The sequence below is a fragment of the Amblyraja radiata genome, chromosome 22 (assembly GCF_010909765.2).
Source record: "Amblyraja radiata isolate CabotCenter1 chromosome 22, sAmbRad1.1.pri, whole genome shotgun sequence".
NCBI lineage: Eukaryota > Metazoa > Chordata > Chondrichthyes > Rajiformes > Rajidae > Amblyraja > Amblyraja radiata.
In genome coordinates, this window is record NC_045977.1 from 42900337 (window position 1) to 42921908 (window position 21572).

General features: G+C 48.4%; 1 protein-coding gene across 1 annotated transcript; it reads left to right on the top strand.

Moving 5' to 3' along the window:
* The first annotated feature begins 569 nt into the window (after nucleotides 1-569).
* On the top strand, nucleotides 570-21094 carry LOC116985457 (protein disulfide-isomerase-like). The gene is made up of 11 exons (XM_033040247.1): nucleotides 570-771; nucleotides 4098-4304; nucleotides 5655-5788; nucleotides 7536-7673; nucleotides 10487-10603; nucleotides 11382-11507; nucleotides 16280-16477; nucleotides 17327-17447; nucleotides 18846-19027; nucleotides 19119-19190; nucleotides 20871-21094. The coding sequence occupies exons 1-11, from the start codon at nucleotides 570-572 to the stop codon at nucleotides 20922-20924; spliced, it is 1551 nt and encodes a 516-aa protein (XP_032896138.1). The 3' UTR covers nucleotides 20925-21094.
* Nucleotides 21095-21572: the final 478 nt, after the last annotated feature.

Here is a 21572-nt window from a genome sequence, read left to right on the forward strand (position 1 = left end):
CTGTAATCTTTGATATTTCTATCCCAGGATAAATACTCTGACTGTCGGCCCTATTTATGTACACGGAGTCTTTGTGTCAAACTGTCCTTGACACCACATCCTCCATCCCTCTGTGTAGGAAGGAACTGCAGATGCAGGTTTACACTGAATGGAGACACAAAGTGCTGGAGTAACTCAGCGGGACAAGCAGCATCTCTAGAGAGAAGGAATGGGTGATGTTTCGGATGGAGACCTTTCTTCAGATTGAGAGTCAGAGTCAGGTCTGAAACGTCCCCCATTCCTTCTCTCCAGAGACGCTGCCTGTCCCGCTGAGTTACTCCGCCATTACTGCTCTAGTGCCAATAAAGTGAAGAGAAACTCCAATCCAATTCACCTGTGGGGAAGGGTAACCTTGTGTTGTTGGCAAGGTTGAATCACCTTGATTACAGGTGTTTACACAGGTATTTTGCAAGTTGAGGTGCCCAGGTGCATGAGCTGTTTGTTCTGCTTATCTGCAAGCTGCTCTGAAGGTTTCACCGCAGTGACAAATGTGGAGACATTGAATGGCGAGCTCCGGTCTCAGCCACACAATGAGGTTCCTGCTCCAGGCGCTGCTGCTGACAGCTGTTATGTCCACCATCGCGGCTGAGCTTAGCGCCAAAGACAAGAAGGCAAAAGCTGGCCGGAAGGCAGCGCGACAGAAGATTAAAGAAGACAACGGCATCCTCGCGATAACCAAAGAAAACCTTGACCAAGCGCTCAGTGAAAACAATGTCCTCCTGCTCCAATTTCGTAAGTTTATTCAGTCTCATTTGGATGAAGGGATTCAAAGTAACATTAGCAAATTTGCAGATGACACAAAGCTGGGTGGCCAGTGTGAACTGTGAGGAGAATGCTATGAGAATGCAGGGTGACTTGGACAGGTTGGGGGGAGTGGGCAGATGCATGGCAGATGAAGTTTAATGTGGATAAATGTGAGGTTATCCACTTTGGTAGCAAAAACAGGAAGGCAGATTATTATCTAAATGGCATCAAGTTGGGAAAAGGGGAAGTACAACGGGATCTGGGGGTCCTTGTACATCAGTCTATGAAAGTAAGCATGCAGGTACGGCAGGCAGTGAAGAAAGCGAATGGCATGTTGGCTTTTATAACAAGAGGAATCGAATATAGGAGCAAAGAGGTCCTTCTGCAGTTGTACAGGCCCCTAATGAGACCACACCTGGAGTATTGTGTGCAGTTTTGGTCCCCTAATTTGAGGAAGGACATTCTTGCTATTGAGGGAGTGCAGCGTAGGTTTACAAGGTTAATTCCCGGGATGGTGGGACTGTTATATGCTGAGAGAATGGAGCGGCTGGGCTTGTACACTCTGGAGTTTAGAAGGATGAGAGGGTATCTCATTGAAACATATAAGATTGTTAAGGGTTTGGACACGCTAGAGGCAGGAAACATGTTCCCGATGTTGGGGGAGTCTAGAATCAAGGGCCACAGTTTAAGAATAAGGAGTAAGCCATTTAGAACGAAGACGAGGAAACACTTTTTCACACAGAGAGTGGTGAGTCTGTGGAATTCTCTGCCTCAGAGGGCGGTGGAGGCAGGTTGTCTGGATGATTTCAAGAGAGAGCTAGATAGGGCTCTTAAAAATAGCGGAGTCAGGGGATATGGGGAGAAGGCAGGAACGGGGTACTGATTGGGGATGATCAGCCATGATCACATTGAATGGCGGTGCTGGCTCGAAGGGCCGAATGGCCTACTCCTGCACCTATTGTCTATTGTCTATTGAAACTAAGGTGTAGAGTGTGTGGTGTTCTAGTGTGGATGACCACCAGGTGAGTCTACAGGTAAGCCCAGCTCCTACCTGGTGTGTTGCCGCGTGCAGGACTGATACAAGGCAACATGGTCTAGTCATCTTGTGCATTCTAACCTGTGGCAATGAATGGGACATCGTGCGGGGTTGGGTTGAGGCTCACCTGCCCGCTCCACCTCCACCTGGCTGGTCCGGGGAACTCTGAACCCTTTCTGTAAAGGGCTCAGTGATTCTTCACATCGTCTTGTCTACCCCATCCCTCCCTCCACCCCTCCACCACGCTCGCACCTTTCTCTTCCTGCAGTTCCTGCTCCAGCGTGGTACAACTGCCTCGATCAGTACGGATGTCGGGGGTAATGGGGAGAAGGCAGGAGAATGGGGTTGAGAGGGAGACATAAAGGGAAAGTGGACATGAGGGGCCGAATGGCCTAATTCCGTTGGTGGAACTTGTGAAGATGAGCTTGCTGATGTGGAAAGGCCTGATGTCCGTGTCGGGGCAGTGGACATCTGACCATCACCACCCCGCTCCATTCTAGAGGTGACCGCTCAGACCTGGCCCCTACCTTGTGCTTCAGCTGCCCCATAACATAGAACAGTACAGCACAGGAACAGGCCCTTTGGCCCACAGTGTCTGTGCTGTACATGATGCCAAGTTAAACCTATCCCCTCTGCCTGCACGTGATCCCTATCCCTCCACTCCCCGCATATCCACGTGCCTGTCTAAAAGCCTCTTCAACTGTACTGCAGTTGTACAGGGTCTTGGTGAGACCACACCTGGAGTATTGCGTACAGTTTTGGTCTCCAAATCTGAGGAAGGACATTATTGCCATAGAGGGAGTGCAGAGAAGGTTCACCAGACTGATTCCTGGGATGTCAGGACTGTCTTATGAAGAAAGACTGGATAGACTTGGTTTATACTCTCTAGAATTTAGGAGATTGAGAGGGGATCTTATAGAAACTTACAAAATTCTTAAGGGGTTGGACAGGCTAGATGCAGGAAGATTGCTCCCGATGTTGGGGAAGTCCAGGACAAGGGGTCACAGCTTAAGGATAAGGGGGAAATCCTTTAAAACCGAGATGAGAAGAACTTTTTTCACACAGAGAGTGGTGAATCTCTGGAACTCTCTGCCACAGAGGGTAGTCGAGGCCAGTTAATTGGCTATATTTAAGAGGGAGTTAGATGTGGCCCTTGTGGCTAAGGGGATCAGAGGGTATGGAGAGAAGGCAGGTACGGGATACTGAGTTGGATGATCAGCCATGATCATATTGAATGGCGGTGCAGGCTCGAAGGGCCGAATAGCCTACCTATTTCCAGAAGGGTTTCAGCTCGAAACGTTGCCTATTTCCTTCACTCCATAGATGCTGCTGCACCATAACTCAGCGGGTCAGGCAGCATCTGTGGAGAACATGGATAGGTGACGTTTCACAGAGTGCTGGAGTAACTCAGCGGGTCAGGCAGCATCTGTGGAGAACATGGATAGGTGATGTTTCACAGAGTGCCGGAGTAACTCAGCGGGTCAGGCAGCATCTGTGGAGAGAAGGAATAGATGACGAAGGTGACTTGTGTCCTAAGGCAGAGAGCGCGTGTCAGGAGCCAGGAGGGTTTATTGTCCAATGTCCCGACACAGAATAATGAAACTCTTCTTTGTGGCAGAGCAGCAGACACGTAAACATATGTCACTTCCTGCCTGATTCACCACCAACGGAATACAAACTGCAGCGGGTGGAGCTGCGGCTCACAGCACCAGAGACCTGTGTTCAACCCTGATATAGAAATCATAGAAAACATACAATAGAAAATAGGCGCAGGAGGTGGCCATTCGGCCCTTCGAGCCAGCACCGCCACTCAATATGACCATGGCTGATCATCCAAAATCAGTACCCCATTCCTGCTTTCTCCCCATATCCCTTGATTCCTTTAGCCCAAAGAGCTAAATCTAACTCTCTCTTGAAAACATCCAGTGAATTGGCCTCCACCGCCTTCTGTGGCAGAGAATTCCACAGATTCACAACTCTCTGGGTGAAAAGGTTTTTCCTCATCTCAGTCCTAAATGGCCGACCCCTTATTCTTAAACTGTGACCCCTGGTTCTGGACTCCCCCAACATGGGGAACATGTTTCCTGCATCTAGCCTGTCCAATCCTTTAAGAATTTTATATGTTTCTATAAGATCCTCGGGTGCTGTCTGTACGGAGTTTGCACGTTTCTCTGGGTTCTCCTAAAGGCGTGCGTGCGTGCGTGCGTGTGTGGGGGTTTGTGGGTTAATGGAGCAACAGAGCATATTGTGCAGCGATACTGTTGTTCACTTTGTACAGACGCCCCTCTCTCTGGGGCCTCACATGAGCTGCTGAGTGAGTTTGGGAAAGCGGCAGAACATCTGAAGAAGGAGAACTACGGAGCGGCGCTGGGCCTGGTGGATGTCCCGACACAGAAGGAGCTAGTACAGGAATTCAACGTCCAGGACTATCCCACGCTGAAGTACTTTGTCAATGGAGACAGGAGGAACCCTCTCAACTGCACAGGTCAGTGCATCACTGACCCCGACTCTCCCTAGCCCACTCCTCCTCCCCCTAGCCCCCTCCCCCTCCCCCTAGCCCCCTCCCCCTAGCCACTCCCCCTCCCCCTAGCCCCCTCCCCCTCCCCACTCCCCCTCCCCCTAGCCCACTCCCCCTCCCCCTAGCCCCCTCCCCCTAGCCCACTCCCCCTCCCCCTAGCCCACTCCCCCTAGCCACTCCCCCTAGCCACTCCCCCTAGCCCACCCCCCTAGCCCACTCCCCCTAGCCACTCTCCCCTAGCCACTCCCCCTAGCCCACCCCCCTAGCCACTCCCCCTAGCCACTCCCCCTAGCCCACCCCCCCTAGCCACTCCCCCTAGCCACTCCCCTAGCCCACTCTCCCTAGCCCACTCTCCCTAGCCCACTCCCCCTAGCCCACTCCCACTTCCCCCTAGCCACTCCCCCTAGACCACTCTCCCTAGCCCACTCCCCCTAGCCCACTCCCACTCCCCCTAGCCCACTCCCCCTAGCCCACTCTCCCTAGCCCACTCCCCATAGCCCACTCTCCCTAGCCCACTCCCACTCCCCCTAGCCACTCCCCCTAGCCCACCCCCCTAGCCCACTCCCCCTAGCCCACTCTCCCTAGCCCACTCCCCATAGCCCACTCCCCATAGCCCACTCTCCCTAGCCCACTCCCACTCCCCCTAGCCCACCCCCCTAGCCCACTCCCCCTAGCCCACTCCCACTCCCCCTAGCCACTCCCCCTAGCCCACCCCCCTAGCCACTCCCCCTAGCCCACCCCCCTAGCCCACTCTCCCTAGCCCACTCCCCCTAGCCCACCCCCCTAGCCACTCCCCCTAGCCCACCCCCCTAGCCCACTCCCACCCCTTCCACCCCACCCCCAACCCCCCCACACACCCCCACCCCCCTCCCAGCACAGATTACACGCTACACACGCATCACGTTTACATTCATTCATGAAATATGTTATAAAATGTTAAGATGTTTTATAACGTACACAATTATCTAGCGATGTTTACTCTGGTGTGACAGTAATTCACTGACATTTAAAGCAGCTTTTAATAATATTGATTTTTGAACTCTATCAAGTTGATGAATTGGGAGGTTGTCAGATTAGATTGAGCCTGATCGATCTCTTACAGTAGTGTGGGTAGTAGTGGACTCGATGGGCCGAATGGCCCAATTCTATTCCTCTAACTTGTGAATTTGTGAATCTCAATGACATACATGTTTGCAGGTTAATTGGCTTCTGTAAATTGTCAATTGTCCTATGAATGTAGGATAGAACCAGATTGTTGGTCAGTGGGCCGAAGGGTCTTTATCTCTCCAGTGGAAGGTTCTGAATGCTTTCTTTCAGGAGTAAGGACGGGCTCTTCCATCGTGACGTGGCTAAAGAGGAGGACGGGGGTGAGTGCCGATCTACTGACCAGCCTGCCTCACCTCCATACCTTCATTGACTCTGGCGATGTGGTGGTCATCGGTTTCTTCAAGGTAGTCTCTGTCAGCCATGTTTAACGGTGTTGGTGTGATGAGCATGTGTTGTGCTTTGTGTCTGTAATGAATCATCGTGTGGCTGTTGTGTTGTGAACCACAGCCATGGTTATACAGCTCAGAAACAGGCCCTTCGGCCCAACCCATCCCTGCCCACCAACAAGCCCCATCCACACTCATCCCATTTGCCCGTCTTTGGTCGATCTCTGCACCTTCACCAAGGAAACCTTTCTCTGCTGCTCCCCAGGTGAGGTCACGTCAATGCCCAGCGCCTCGACACAATCTCTCTGCCAACAACTTGTAACTTTACCATCCAACTCTGATTCATGTCAATGAATCAGATCAATACTTCCCTGCCGCTCATCCCGAACCACAGCCTTCGGTATTCCATATCCACCCATCATTCCCTGCAGCTCATCCCGAACCACAGCCTTCAGTATTCCATATCCACGCGTTCTTCAGGCACCGCAACCATCTTCCAATCCACAACTGTTGTGTGAGCCTCCAGATTAGTTCCCCACCACACGCGGCTATTTTACTGAATCAGGTCCCCGCACAATCACTCACCCCTGACCCTGATAGCAGGTCGACCCGGCCTGAAACGTCACCTATCCATGTTCTCCACAGATGCTGCCTGACCCGCTGAGTTACTCCAGCACTGTGTCCTTTTGTGAATGAACCAGCACAGTAGATCTTTGTTCCTCTCTAGGATGAGGATCTATGTGGATCTGTGCATCGAGCTGCTGAAGGTGAAAGCCGTGAGATTGTGGAAACCAGGGGCATCTTCTGGGAAATATTGGAGTGGCCAATACCGAGAATATTCTCTGTTCACAAGGAGGCGGTTGTGGAAACTGAGAAAGACAGATCACAATGACAAGCAAATGGCATTGTCACATAGCAATTAAACATGGGCTAGTGAGAAGAAATGCAATTCAAAGTAATGATAACATACACTAAACCAATGGCAACTGGATGTATTAATGAGAAGCGGTGGCGAGAGAGAGCAGGTGGGACAGGTGGGAGTTGGGTGGGGGTGTGGGGGTGGGTGGGACAGTTTGGGCTGGCCAATGAAACAGGCAACTCTGTACGACATGAATTTGACTTTAATTACAACATTTAAAAACTTGGTTCAAATATTTTTAAGGAACGTTAACGTCATTTTAACTGCACTCTATCAATACATTTAAAAATGAACATTATTGAAAATGCTTATAAACGGATTATTTAATCAAAAACCTTAGCGCATTTGACTTAACATTGAGACAGAGAATCACCTCTGACAGGAAGAATAACAAAATAGAATAAAATATGTGCAGGAAGGAACTGCAGATGCTGGTTTAAACCGAAGATAGACACAAAACACTGGAGTAACTCAGAGGGACAGGCAGCATCTCTGGAGAGAATGAGCGGGTGACGTTTTGGTTGACTGGTCTGAAGAAGGGTCTCGACCTGAAACACCAGCCACTCCTTCTCTCCACAGATGCTGCCTGACCCGCTGAGTTACTCCAGCGTTTAGTGTGTATAATGAAATTGATGTGTGGTGGAGAATCTAGGATCCCTCATATATCGGGTAGTTACATTCTGATGGAACTCAAACTGCTAATAGCATGATGTTGTTTAGTGCATGGGTTTTATTTGTAACTGCACCCCGCTAGTTTCTGTTATCAATTTTCTGTGTTATAATTTAAAAAAAATAATATGAGCTTATTATTTATAAAGTATTAAAGAAGACTTTACTTCCAACTAGGATGTGAAAAGTAAAGGCACTGAGGCATTCTATGAAGCTGCCAAGGATGTCCCCGATCTACCATTTGGTGTCACGGACAATGTGAAGCACTTTGCCAAGTACAACATCACCAGGGACACTGTTGCACTGTTCCGCAAGGTACTGATCTCAGACCAATACTAACACTCCTCACATCCAGAATTAGTGACATCGTCTGATGTTATTGAAGAGCTAAAGTGATTGTGTGAAAGATCGCAGGATCTTGTTTCATAGACGGCTGTGGAGGCCAAGTCAGTGGATATTTTTGAGGCAGAGATAGATAGATTCTTGATTAGTACGGGTGTCAGGGGTTACGGGAAGAAGGCAGGAGACTGGGGTTAGGAGGGAGAGATAGATCAGCCATGATTGAATGGTGGAGTAGACATGATGGCCCGAATGGCCTAATTCTACTCCAATTATTTATTTCGATAGTAATCCGCCTTGAACAGGTTGGGGCAGTGGGCAGATGCATGGCAGATGCAGTTTAATGTGGATAAATGTGAGGTTATCCACTTTGGTAGCAAAAACAGGAAGGCAGATTATTATCTGAATGGTGTCAGATTAGGAAAAGGGGAAGTACAACGGGATCTGGGGGTCCTTGTTCATCAGTCACTGAAAGTAAACATGCAGGTACAGCAGACAGTGAAGAAAGCAAATGGCATGTTGGCCTTTATTACAAGAGAAGTTGAGTATAGGAGCAAAGAGGTCCTTCTACAGTTGTATAGGGCCCTAGTGAGACCACGCCTGGAGTATTGTGTGCAGTTTTGGTCCCCTAATTTGAGGAAGGACATTCTTGTAATTGAGGGAGTGCAGCGTAGGTTTACAAGGTTAATTCCCGGGATGGCGAAACTGTCATATGCTGAGAGAATGGAGCGGCTGGGCTTGTACACTCTGGAGTTTAAAAGGATGAGGGGGTATCTTATAGAAACATATAAAGTTATTACAGGATTGGGTACGCTAGAGGCAGGAAACATGTTCCCGATGTTGGGGGAGTCCAGAACCAGGGGCCACAGTTTAAGAATAAGGGGTAGGCCATTTAGAACTGAGATGAGGAAAAACCTTTTCACCCAGAGAGTTGTGAATCTATGGCGGTGGAGGCTGATTCACTGGATACTTTCAAGAGAGCTAGATAGGGCTCTTAAAGATAGCGGAGTCAGGGGATATGGGGAGAAGACAGGAACGGGGTACTGATTGTGGATGATCAGCCATGATCACATTGAATGGCGGTGCTGGCTCGAAGGGCCGAATGGCCTACTCCTGCACCTGTTGTCGATGTTTCTATGTACAGTGGCTTGCAAAAGTATTCATACCCCTTGAACTTTTCCACATTTTGTCACGTTACAACCACAAACGTAAATGTATTTTATTGGGAATTTATGTGATAGACCAACACAAAGTGGTGCATAATTGTGAAGTGGAAGGAAAATTATACATGGTTTTCAAATCTTTTTACAAATAAAAAACTGAAAAGTGTGGCGTGCAAAAGTATTCAGCCCCCCTGAGTCAATACTTTGTAGAACCACCTTTCGCTGCAATTACAGCTGCAAGTCTTTTGGGGTATGTCTCTACCAGCTTTGCACATCTAGAGACTGAGATTTTTGCCCATTCTTCTTTGCAAAATAGCTCAAGCTCAGTCAGATTGGATGGAGAGCGTCTGTGAACAGCAATTTTCAAGTCTTGCCAGAGATTCTCAATTGGATTTAGGTCTGGTCTTTGACTGGGCCATTCTAACACATGAATATGCTTTGATCTAAACCATTCCATTGTAGCTCTGGCTGTATGTTTAGGGTCGTTGTCCTGCTGGAAGGTGAACCTCCGCCCCAGTCTCAAGTCTTTTGCAGACCCTAACAGGTTTTCTTCCAAGATTGCCCTGTATTTGGCTCCATCCATCTTCCCATCAACTCTGACCAGCTTCCCTGTCCCTGCTGAAGAAAAGCATCCCCACAGCATGATGCTGCCACCACCATGTTTCACAGTGGGGATGGTGTGTTCAGGGTGATGTGCAGTGTTAGTTTTCCGCCACACATAGCGTTTTGCATTTAGGCCAAAAACTTCAATTTTGGTCTCATCTGACCAGAGCACCTTCCTCCACATGTTTGCTGTGTCCCCCACATGGCTTGTGGCAAACTGCAAACGGGACTTCTTATGGCTTTTTTTCAACAATGGCTTTCTTCTTGCCACTCTTCCATAAAGGCCCGATTTGTGGAGTGCACGACTAATAGTTGTCCTGTGGACAGATTCTCCCACCTGAGCTGTGAATCTTTGCAGCTCCTCCAGAGTTACCATGGGCCTCTTGGCTGCTTCTCTGATCAATGCTCTCCTTGCCCGGCCTGTCAGTTTAGGTGGACGGCCATGTCTTGGTAGGTTTGCAGTTGTGCCATACTATTTCCATTTTCGGATGATGGATTGAACAGTGCTCCGTGAGATGTTCAAAGCTTGGGATATTTTTTTATAACCTAACGCTGCTTTAAACTTCTCCACAACTTTGTCCCTGACCTGTCTGGTGTGTTCCTTGGGCTTCATGATGCTGTTTGTTCACTAATGTTCTCTAACAAACCTCTGAGGCCTTCACAGAACAGCTGTATTTATACTGAGATTAGATTACACACAAGTGGACTCTATTTACTAATTAGGTGACTTCTGAAGGCAATTGGTTGCACTGGATTTTATTTAGGGGTATCAGAGTAAAGGGGGCTGAATACTTTTGCACGCCACACTTTTCAGTTTTTGTAAAAAAAATTGAAAACCATGTATCATTTTCCTTCCACTTCACAATTATGCGCCACTTTGTGTTGGTCTATCACATAAAATCCCAATAAAATACATTTACGTTTGTGGTTGTAACGTGACAAAATGTGGAAACGTTCAAGGGGTATGAATACTTTTGCAAGCCACTGTATCTATAATGGTTGCATGTTTCTGCTTGGTTATAGTTTGATGAAAGACGAGTGGACTACGAGCTTGCTGACGGACATGAAATGCAGAAAAACCCTCTTGTTAAATTCATCAAAGTCAACGCGCTGCCATCAGTCACCGAATACAATCACGTGGTACTGTTTCATTACTTTAATGAAATATCATTCACAGTTTCAAGTTATTTCTTCCGTTACATTGACCGGATAAGATTTTAATGGTTAGTTTATCTAGGAGTCCCACTGATTTCAAGATGTCACTGGTTCATTCCATTATTTTGTGTTACTACACAGTCCCTCTGAGTAGAAATGAATGAAGTGAGATTGAGACTTCACACATGACTGGCCCACCGTAAAATCAAGGCATTCATTCGTAGAGTTCATATTGTTTTAAATTGAAGTAGAATTCTTAAATAAAAGTTATTTCTGTAAAGTAAAATCTCAAAACCATCTTTGTTTCTAAAGTATTCAAATGTGAGAAATTAATTTGCTTGGAAACATAGAAACATAGACAACAGGTGCAGGAGTAGGCCATTCGGCCCTTCGAGCTAGCACCGCCATTCACTGTGATCATGGCTGATCATCCCCAATCAGTAACCCGTTCCTGCTTTTTCCCCATATCCCTTGATTCCGCTAGCCCTAATCGCTAAATCTAACTCTCTCTTGAAAACATCCAGTGAATTGGCCTCCACTGCCGTCTGTGGCAGAGAATTCCACAGATTCACAACTCTCTGGGTGAAAAAGTTCATCCTCATCTCAGTCCTAAATGGCTGACCCCTTATTCTTAAACTATGACCCCTGGTTCTGGACTCCCCCAACATGGGGAACATGTTTCCTGCCTCTAGCCTGTCCAATCCTGTGAGAACTGTATATGTTTCTATGCTTTGTATTTGTATTTGTTTCCTCTATTCCCCAGAACTCGAGGAAAACATTTGATGTGGGGATCGACAGCCACCTCCTGCTCTTCACAGACAAGACTGTGGAGCAGTTTGATGCCGTCTACAAAGCCTTTCACACAACAGCTGCTGACTTCAAGGGCCAGGTCTGCTTCACTGCCACCACTTTTAAATAAATTAGTTCATCTCTCCCTGACATCTAAAGCTGCACCAGTACAATCAACCAACAAATAGGTTTTTATTGAAACATGCATCTCTTGACATTTACTTTTTATTGCAACTTTTTCACTTTTAACTTTGATTTAACTTGAATTTTACACCTGCACTAGTTCATGGTTTTCCGAGACTCAAGAGATTCAAGAGAGTTTTATTGTCATATGTCCCGGACGAGACAATTAAATTCTTACTTGCTGCAGCGCAACAGAATATGTGAATATGTAAATGTTATACATAACGGGGAAGAGAAAACAAACGAACGCTTCAAACGTTCAAGCTGGAAAGGGCGCGGAGAAGATTTACGAGGATGTTGCCGGGACTCAAGGGCGTGAGCTACAGGGAGAGGTTGAGTAAACTGGGTCTCTATTCCTTGGAGCACAGGAGGATGAGGGGTGATCTTATAGAGGTGTATAGAATCATGAGGGGAATAGATCGGGTAGATGCACAGAGTCTCTTGCCCAGAGTAGGGGAATCAAGGACTAGAAAACATAGATTCAAGGTGAAGGGGAAAAGATTTAATAGGAATCCAAGAGACAGTGGGGAATGAGTTGCCAGAGGAGGAAGTTGAGGCCGCGACAATAACAACATTCACCAGACATTTGGACAGGTACATGACAGGTTTACAGATATGGACCAAACGCAGTGTAGATGGGGCATGTTGGCCGGTGTGGACAAGATGGGCTGAAGGGCCTGTTTCCACGCTGTATGACTGCACTACTCACCAAAGGGACTGTCCCACTGCGGTGACCTAATCCGTGAGTTAAGAAGAGTGTCTTCGTCCTTGGGAAAGCGGGGGAGCGATGTCTGAAATTCACACCCACGATGAAGAGGAAGGTAAAAGACGGCTGCACAGTGTACGGTAAATCCTTCAGCGAGAGAGGGGGGAGAGGAGGGGGGAGAGGAGGGGGGAGAGGAGGGGGGAGAGGAGGGGGGAGAGGAGGGGGGAGAGGAGGGGGGAGAGGAGGGGGGAGAGGAGGGGGGAGAGGAGGGGGGAGAGGAGGGGGAGAAGGAGTTTTAAAATAATTTTTAACACTTTTAAGAAGTCAGACAACGATTAATAAAGTTTAGCGGGCATCTAACCTACCGGTCAGTTTTCCTTGGTCCTGAAAACTCCAAAGAGCCAATTTAAATGCTCGGTCAGCGAAGGAGATTGCCTACGGCTGCCCTCGACTGCCTGTAACTACATAGCGACCCCACTCCACTCCACTACGAGTTAAAAAGCGAATGGTATGTTAGCTTTCATAGCAAAAGGATTTGAGCATAGGAGCAGGGAGGTTCTACTGCATTTGTACAGGGTCTTGGTGAGACCACACCTGGAGTATTGCGTACAGATTTGGTCTCCAAATCTGAGGAGGGAGTGCAGAGAAGGTTCACCAGACTGATTCCTGGGATGTCAGGACTTTCATATGAAGAAAGACTGGATAGACTTGGCTTATACTCGCTAGAATTTAGGAGATTGAGAGGGGATCATATAGAAACTTACAAAATTCTTATGGGGTTGGACAGGCTAGATGCAGGAAGATTGTTCCCGATGTTGGGGAAGTCCAGGACAAGGGGTCACAGCTTAAGGATAAGGGGGAAATCCTTTAGGACCGAGATGAGAAGAAACTTTTTCACACAGAGAGTTGTGAATCACTGGAACTCTCTGCCACAGAGGGTAGTCGAGGCCAGTTCATTGGCTATATTTAAGAGGGAGTTAGATGTGGCCCTTGTGGCTAAAGGGATCAGAGGGTATGGAGAGAAGGCAGGTACAGGATACTGAGTTGGATGATCAGCCATGATCATATTGAATGGCGGTGCAGGCTCGAAGGGCCGAATGGCCTCCTCCTGCACCTAATTTCTATGTATCTATTTTCTATGTAAAAAGAACCACGCCGTCCAATTTTTACTCGTGGAAAATGTTTCAAAATGCTGAAAATATTTCCGCGGCCTAGTTGTGGCCACGAGTATTCGGGAACTTCCCTCGAGCATGAAGGAGAGTTCCGGTGACCTCCTGGGACCACGTGTCGACCATGTTGCGAGTTTGAGTCGAGGGCAAACTCGTCTAAACTCGCAGATTAGGTCGCCGCAGTGGGACAGCCTCTCATTGGAATAATGATGACACATCTAATGTAACATGTGGACCAGAACTTGTAAACAAAATAACTCGGAGTGTTTATACTCACTTACAAATGTCTAAGATGAGAAGTAATATAATTCAGCTGTTACTGAAGTCCCAGAAATTAAATCAGTGAAGACATGAAATATACACTTTATCCTTTACACTGCCTCAAGTATTACAACATCGTTGCTGCTTTGTACACCAGTCTTTGATGATGAAATTGAAACATCAGTCTGGTTTCTCTCCCTGACGGCCATTTGCAACTTCTCACCACGCACAATAGAATCAACATTTCTTTCATGTGAATCATCCATTTGATTCTGATCGCGGCGTGAGATTTTATCACAACCCAGTTCCTATTCATTCGATTTATCTTTATCTTGTTTCCTATCAAACGTGAAGAGATTACATCCAGAACTTCAATCACACACGTTTCACAGCATTTTTTAAATTTATTTTTATAACCAAAAATAATTTATTCACCTATTTACAATAATATGTACAATATTATTTATTCAAAGCAAACCCAGCACCACAATGCAAGCAATACAAATATACTAAATAAACTATAATAGACAATAGGTGCAGGAGGAGGCCATTCGGCCCTTCGGCCCTTCGAGCCAGCACCGCCATTCAATGTGATCATGGCTGATCATCCCCAATCAGTACCCTGTTCCTGCCTTCTCCCCACATCCCCTGACTCTGCTATCTTTAAGAGCCCTACCTAGCTCTCTCTTGAAAGTATCCAGAGAACCAGCCTCCACCGCCCTCTGAGGCAGAGAATTCCACAGATTCACAACCCTCTGGGTGAAAAAGTGTTTCCTCATCTCAGTTCTAAATGGCTTACCCCTTATTCTTAAACTGTGGCCCCTGGTTCTGACTCCCCCAACATTGGGAACATGTTTCCTGCCTCTAGCGTGTCCAAACCCTTCATAATCTTATATGTTTCAATGAGATTCCCTCTCATCCTTCTAAACTCTAGAGTGTACAAGCCCAGCCGCTCCATTCTCTATACAACTATATTAAGAATACATCCCACCCCCCCGCGGTGCCCAGCGATCCCGGAACTCCCCCAGGGTGCCCGTGGACAGTGTGCAGTCCCTCTCTAACCCCACCCGGACACGGCCATAACCCCGGGGAAGGGGCGGGCAGCCGGCTCGGGTACAGGTCTCCACCGCCTGGCACCGTGACTCACGGATGGCCAGCTTGGCCAGGACATTTCATGGTGTTACCGTTCACCCTCCTCAGTCAGAGGCAAGCTGCTCTCTCTCACAAACCTGCAAACATTCCCATTCGTCAATCACATCCAGTAAATTGTTTAATTTGACGGGATGATTATATTTGTGGAGATCAAACAATAATTTGTAATGTCGTTACATTGGAGCTGCTTTAGTTCAATTAGTTGGCTACTCGATGTCTTGTCAGATGGAAGTGGTCGTTAGGGTCAGCTGGTCACTGGGGTTGGCTGCAGGGGAGAGGGGAGGCCAGTGCTGAACCTCCACAATTATCAATCATAAATTAATAACCAGTGGTACTTTGTAACCAGTCCATTATATTGCAAAACTGAAAATGCCTGAGTCAACTTGAGCTTGGTTATCCCAATGTAAACACAATGAGTTATTCTGTAAGTGTAACGGGTCTGTCCCACTTGGCCATGTTTTCGGTGACTGCCGGCATCATTGACTGACGTATCAGGTCACCGTATAATTCGCGGCGTGATGACGTATAGACGCGCGGTGTTGTTTCCAAGTGTCGCGACATTTTTTTTGTCGCCGCTGGATTTTGAAATGTTCACCCTGATATGACGCCGACAGTCGCCGAAAAAATCGTCAAGTGGGACAGGCCCTTAACGCTACAAGACTGTGACTCTGTTCGCTGGGATGTTACTCTGTGCACGGCTTGTTGTGCACGCGTGTGGTCTGGTCAGATCGAACTGGACGGCTCGCAAACCAAAGCATCTGACTGTGTCTTGGTCCATGTGACAGTCAAACACCAAGACTAATAGTTTCTTCCTAAGATGGACACAAAATGCTAGAGTAACTCAGCGGGACAGGCAGCATCTCTGGAGAGAAGGAATGGGTGATGTTTCTGGTTGAGACCATTCTTCAGACTGAGGACCTCAACCCGAAACGTCACCCATTCCTTCTCTCCAGAGATGCTGCCCGTCCCGCTGAGTTACTCCAGCATTTTGTGTCTATCTACGGTTTAAACCGGCATCTGCAGTTCCTTCCCAGATGTTTCTGCTCACCGCTCTGTGCTGGAACATGACCCGGCAAGGTTCAGTTTTGGGGGGAGTAGTGCATTGAACAAGCTGCAGCTGGTCGATACATCAGCAATCGATCATCAATCCTCAACTGCAAGGGCCAGGAAGCGAGTGGGCAAGATCATCTCTGACCCCTCTCACCCTGGCCACAAACTCTTTGAATCACTTCCCTCTGGAAGGCGACTCCGGATTGTCAAAGCTGCCACTAGCCGGTACACCAGTACTCGTTCATCAATCAAAAACACAGAATATTGACTTCCAATGATAATGTTGTAGGTTGAAGTCGCTCTCTACGCTGCCAGCTGTCCTGATGTCAATCTCTCTTGTTGAAACCACAGATCATCTTTATTTTGGTCGACTCCATTGATACTCGGAATGGCCGTATCCGGGAGTTTTTCCACATCCGGGACCTGGACATCCCGGCAGTGCGAATGATCAACGTCACGGGGACGGTGACCTACAGGATGGAGGGTGACAGGGTCACAGCTCAGACCGTGGGGGCATTCTGCCGAGCGTACCTCACCGGGATGGCAAAGGTAGCCAGCGCTCACACACAGTAAACACACAACACAGGCACTGGTTGGTAATAACCCCGCCCCCCCACAGTGAATATCCACCCCCCCCACACAGTGAATACCCCTGTGAATAAACCCCCCCCCTGTGAATAACCCCCCCCGTGAATAACCCCCCCTTCCGTGAATAACCCCCCCCCGTGAATAACCCCCCCCCCCGTGAATAACCCCCCCCCCCGTGAATAACCCCCCCTGTGAATAACCCCCCCCTGTGAATAACCCCCCCTGTGAATAACCCCCCTCCTTCAGCCTCGACTACCCCCCTGGAGTACACACAGCAGGAGATGCCCCTCACTGCCTCAGGCAGCAACTCTGGAGGATGCCGCTGGTATGTGGGATGTCCCTCACTGCCCTGCACGGGCCCATTCCCAGCAGAGCGACAAGGTGGCGCAGCGGGTACAGCTGCTGCCTCACAACGCCAGAGACCCGGGTTCCATCCTGACCTCGGGTGCTGTCTGCGTGGAGTTTGCACGTTCTCCCTGTGACCGTGTGTGTTTTCTCCGGGTGCTCTGGTTTCCACCCCATCACGTTTATACATTAATTGGCTTCTGTAAATTGCCCCTCGTGTGTAGGGAGTGGATGGGAAAGTTGGGATAACACAGAACTGGTGTCAACTGGTGATCGCTGGTCAGCATGGGCTCAGTGGGCTGAAGGGCCTGTTTCCATGCTGTACCTCTCTGAAGCAAAGAGATGGAGGTGGCATCTCCCCGATGGTGCCGGGCGGTTGGTCAACAGGGTGCGGTGGAGGCAAGGCAGCGTTGCGGTGGGCATCGGCCCTTTAAACGATGATGACCATGTCCACTCTGTCCACAGACGCATCAGTCCAGTGAAGAACTTGCAGATGATTGGAACACAAATCCTGTCAAGGTTCTGGTGGGAAGAAACTTTGAAGAAGTCGTGTTCAACTCCACAAGGGACGTCTTTGTCCTGTTTTGTAAGTAACGCCATCTTCACAAATCCTACAATCATATTATTATTATTTACATGTTCATAAAAACTTCCAAACCTTTTGAAAACTGTTCCGTCTTCTGTGATTTATTTGTGTTTCCTTGCGTTTCAATGGTTCGAAACCACATGGCACTGCATGTACCAAGGTACCGCGAGATTCCGTTATTATGTACCGTTCAGTAAAAACGTTACTATCCATCCCCAAGCACAATCGTAGCTCAGTACAAGTACGTAGGAGTAGTGTACACACAGTATACAGTAGTGTACAGCAGTGTAGAGTAGTGTACACACAGTATACAGTAGTGTACAGCATTGTAGAGTAGTGTACACACAGTATACACTAGTGTAGAGTAGTGTACACACAGTATACAGTAGTGTACAGGCTGTGTGTGTAGAGTAGTGTACACACAGTATACAGTAGTGTACAGCAGTGTAGAGTAGTGTACACACAGTATACACTAGTGTACAGGCTGTGTAGAGTAGTGTACACACAGTATACAGTAGTGTACAGCATTGTAGAGTAGTGTACACACAGTATACACTAGTGTAGAGTAGTGTACACACAGTATACACTAGTGTACAGGCTGTGTAGAGTAGTGTACACACAGTATACACTAGTGTACACACAGTATACACTAGTGTACAGGCTGTGTAGAGTAGTGTACACACAGTATACACTAGTGTACAGCAGTGTAGAGTAGTGTACACACAGTATACACTAGTGTACAGCAGTGTAGAGTAGTGTACACACAGTATACACTAGTGTAGAGTAGTGTACACACAGTATACACTAGTGTACAGGCTGTGTAGAGTAGTGTACACACAGTATACACTAGTGTACACACAGTATACACTAGTGTACAGCAGTGTAGAGTAGTGTACAGCAATATACACTGAGACAGTATACAAGAGTCGCCATGTACTGATGCGATGATTCACGATTGGCCTGAAGGTTGGCATAAATGGAGGGTTCTGAGCCTGGCCACAAAGGCCCGTTGTCCTGGCGACCACACAGGATCGGCCTGGCCAAGCTGTATGGATCAGTAAAGCTGCAGCAATGAAGATTGTCTGCAATCCATCACCTGTACGTGTGACAATTAAACACTCTTGACTCTTAAAGACAGACACAAAATGCTGGAGTAACTCAGCGGGACAGGCAGGAGAGAAGGAATGCGTGACGTCTCGGGTCGAGACCCTTCTTCTTCTCCAGATGTTACTCAGAGTTACTCCAGATGTTACTCAGAGTTACTACAACTGTTACTCAGAGTTACTTGCTGAGTTACTCCAGCATTTTGCATCTATCTTCAATTCAAACCAGCATCTGCAGTTCTTTCCTACACCTACTAAGTTGTTCAGTAACAAGGACTAACCCTCTACTCTGCAGGTGCTCCGTGGGCTGAACGATGCAAGGATATTCATTCCCTCTGGGATCAGCTTGGGATGAAATACGCGGCTTTGGAAAGTCTTGTCATAGCTAAGATAGACATCACAGCAAATGAAGTTGACTCTGTGATAGTGGATCAGTTCCCCAATGTGAAGTATTTCCCTGCTGACGAGGATAGAAAGGTGAGTAGACAGAACCCTCCGTGTCCATTCCCAGTGTTGGCCTGCCTGCCTTGTGGTCACTTGCTGATCCCCGCCTCCTGTTTCCACACAGATTCAACACTACACCGCAGCTCACACCCTGCAAGCTTGGTCTCAATTTCTGGACAAGGAAGAAGAAATGAAGGTATGTGGCCAGCCAAAGACAGACACAGAGTGCTGGAGTAACTCAGCAGGTCAGGCAGCATCTGTGGGGAACATGGATAGGTGACGTTTCACAGAGTGCTGGAGTAACTCAGCGGGTCAGGCAGCATCTGTGGGGAACATGGATAGGTGACGTTTCGGGTCGGGACCCTTCTTCAGACTGATCCAGCCAGTTGTATTTTGGGAAAGAAGGTTTAGCAGCAGAAGTTGTACATATTTTACTTTCCCTACCAAGGAGGCAAAGTGCTGTTTAACATGCGTGCCGCATATTTTACCAAATCTACTTTTTAAAATTTAAAGCCTGGTTGCTTTGTAGATTGGGAGGATTGTGAGCTTGTTGGCTGGTGACCCGTGGTCATGTGACCCATGTGACCCGTGGCCGTGTGACCCTTGGCCATGTGACCCATGTGACCAGTGACCCATGTGACCAGTGACCCGTGTGGCCCGTGGCCATGTGACCCGTGTCCCATGTGACCGTGACCCATGTGACCAGTGACCCGTGTGACCAGTGACCCATGTGACCAGTGACCCATGTGACCAGTGACCCATGTGACCAGTGACCCATGTGACCCGTGGTCATGTGACCCATGTGACCAGTGACCCGTGGCCATGTGACCCGTGGACATGTGACCCGTGGCCATGTGACCCGTGGCCATGTGACCCATGTGACCAGTGACCCGTGGCCATGTGACCCTTGGCCATGTGACCAGTGACCCATGTGACCAGTGACCCATATGACCCGTGGCCATGTGACCCGTGACCCATGTGACCCTTGGCCATGTGACCCGTGGTCATGTGACCCGTGGCCATGTGACCCGTGGCCATGTGACCCGTGGCCATGTGACCCATGACCCATGTGACCCTTGGCCATGTGACCCGTGGTCATGTGGCCCGTGGCCATGTGACCTGTGCTGGGATGTGAGGGAGTGTGGCAGAGTGATGGACCATGTTCCACCCTGGCCATTCCATCCTCCCCTCGCCCCGCGGTCAGTAGGACACACGCCTGAAAGCCCGTACCACCAGACTGAGGGGCAGCTTCTTATTAGCCTGTACCATTATTAGCCTACTGAACGCTATCTCCATTAGGCAACAGGTGCAGGAGGAGGCCATTCGGCCCTTTGAACCAGCACCGCCATTCAATGTGATCATGGCTGATCATCCCCAATCTGTACCCCGTTCCTGCCTTCTCCCCATATCCCCTGACTCCGCTATCTTTAAGAGCCCTATCTAGCTCTCTCTTGAAAGTATCCAGAGAACTGGCCTCCACCGCCCTCTGAGGTAGAGAATTCCACAGACTCACAACTCTCTGTATGAAAAAGTGTTTCCTCGTCTCCTCAAAATGGCCGTCCCCTTATTCTTAAGGATGGTGTCGTTCTCATGAACGATCTAGCAAGAGGCAGCAGAGACTGATGCTGCTCGAGTGTTGTCCCGATCCTCCGACCTACCTGAATGCAGACCTTGCACTTTTTCCTCTGTTGACACTTCAAGTGTCACCACGGGGCATTGCCACCGTTCAGCGCGCTGGTGCGTTTGTCTTTGTCGTTCACACCTGTTGTACCTGCGTGAGGCGTGACTGTCCTCGTGTGCGGCCTGACCTGACTGGTTAGGGCACAGACAGTTGACGTGAGGGTATAACCCAATACCAACGCTGTTCTTCCTGCAGAAACTTCGTCACGGTTCAGATGTCGCCGATGAGGGAACAAAGGACGAGCTTTGATGCCTCTACGAGAGGTCCCCGCCGTGAGGCATCAGTCTCTACTGCCTCTTCATAGAACGTTCATGAGAACAACACCATCCATCTTTGTCAGCTCATCCCCACAACATCAATATCAGTCAATCAATGCAACTGTTCAACTGACCAGCGCACAATACAAGGTGGGCTAAAAACAGCTGGAGGAACTCAGCGGGTGAGGCAGCATCTTTGGAGCGAAGGAACAGGTGACGTTTTGGGATACTCAGTAGGTGAGGCAGCATCTATGGAGCGAAGGAATAGGTGACGTTTCGGGTCGAGACCCTGAAGGGTCTCGATCCGAAACGTTACCTATTCCTTCGCTCCATAGATGCTGCCTCACCCGCTGAGTTTCCAGAAGGGTCTCGACCCGAAACATTACTTATTCCTTCCCTCCATAGATGCTGCCTCACCCGCTGAGTTCCTCCAGCATTTTTGTCTACCTTCGAATTTTGCCAGCACCTGCAGTTCTTTCTTAAACATACAATAAACCTTCACATTGAATATGGGATCATTACATGGTGTTGTGGTTATTAAAAAAGGATGGTTTAAGCCGTTTATTAACTGTGGCGTATTGTAGCACAGAAATCTCCAGTGGAAACTCGTCTTGAATTTGATGAAAAATTTATAATAAAC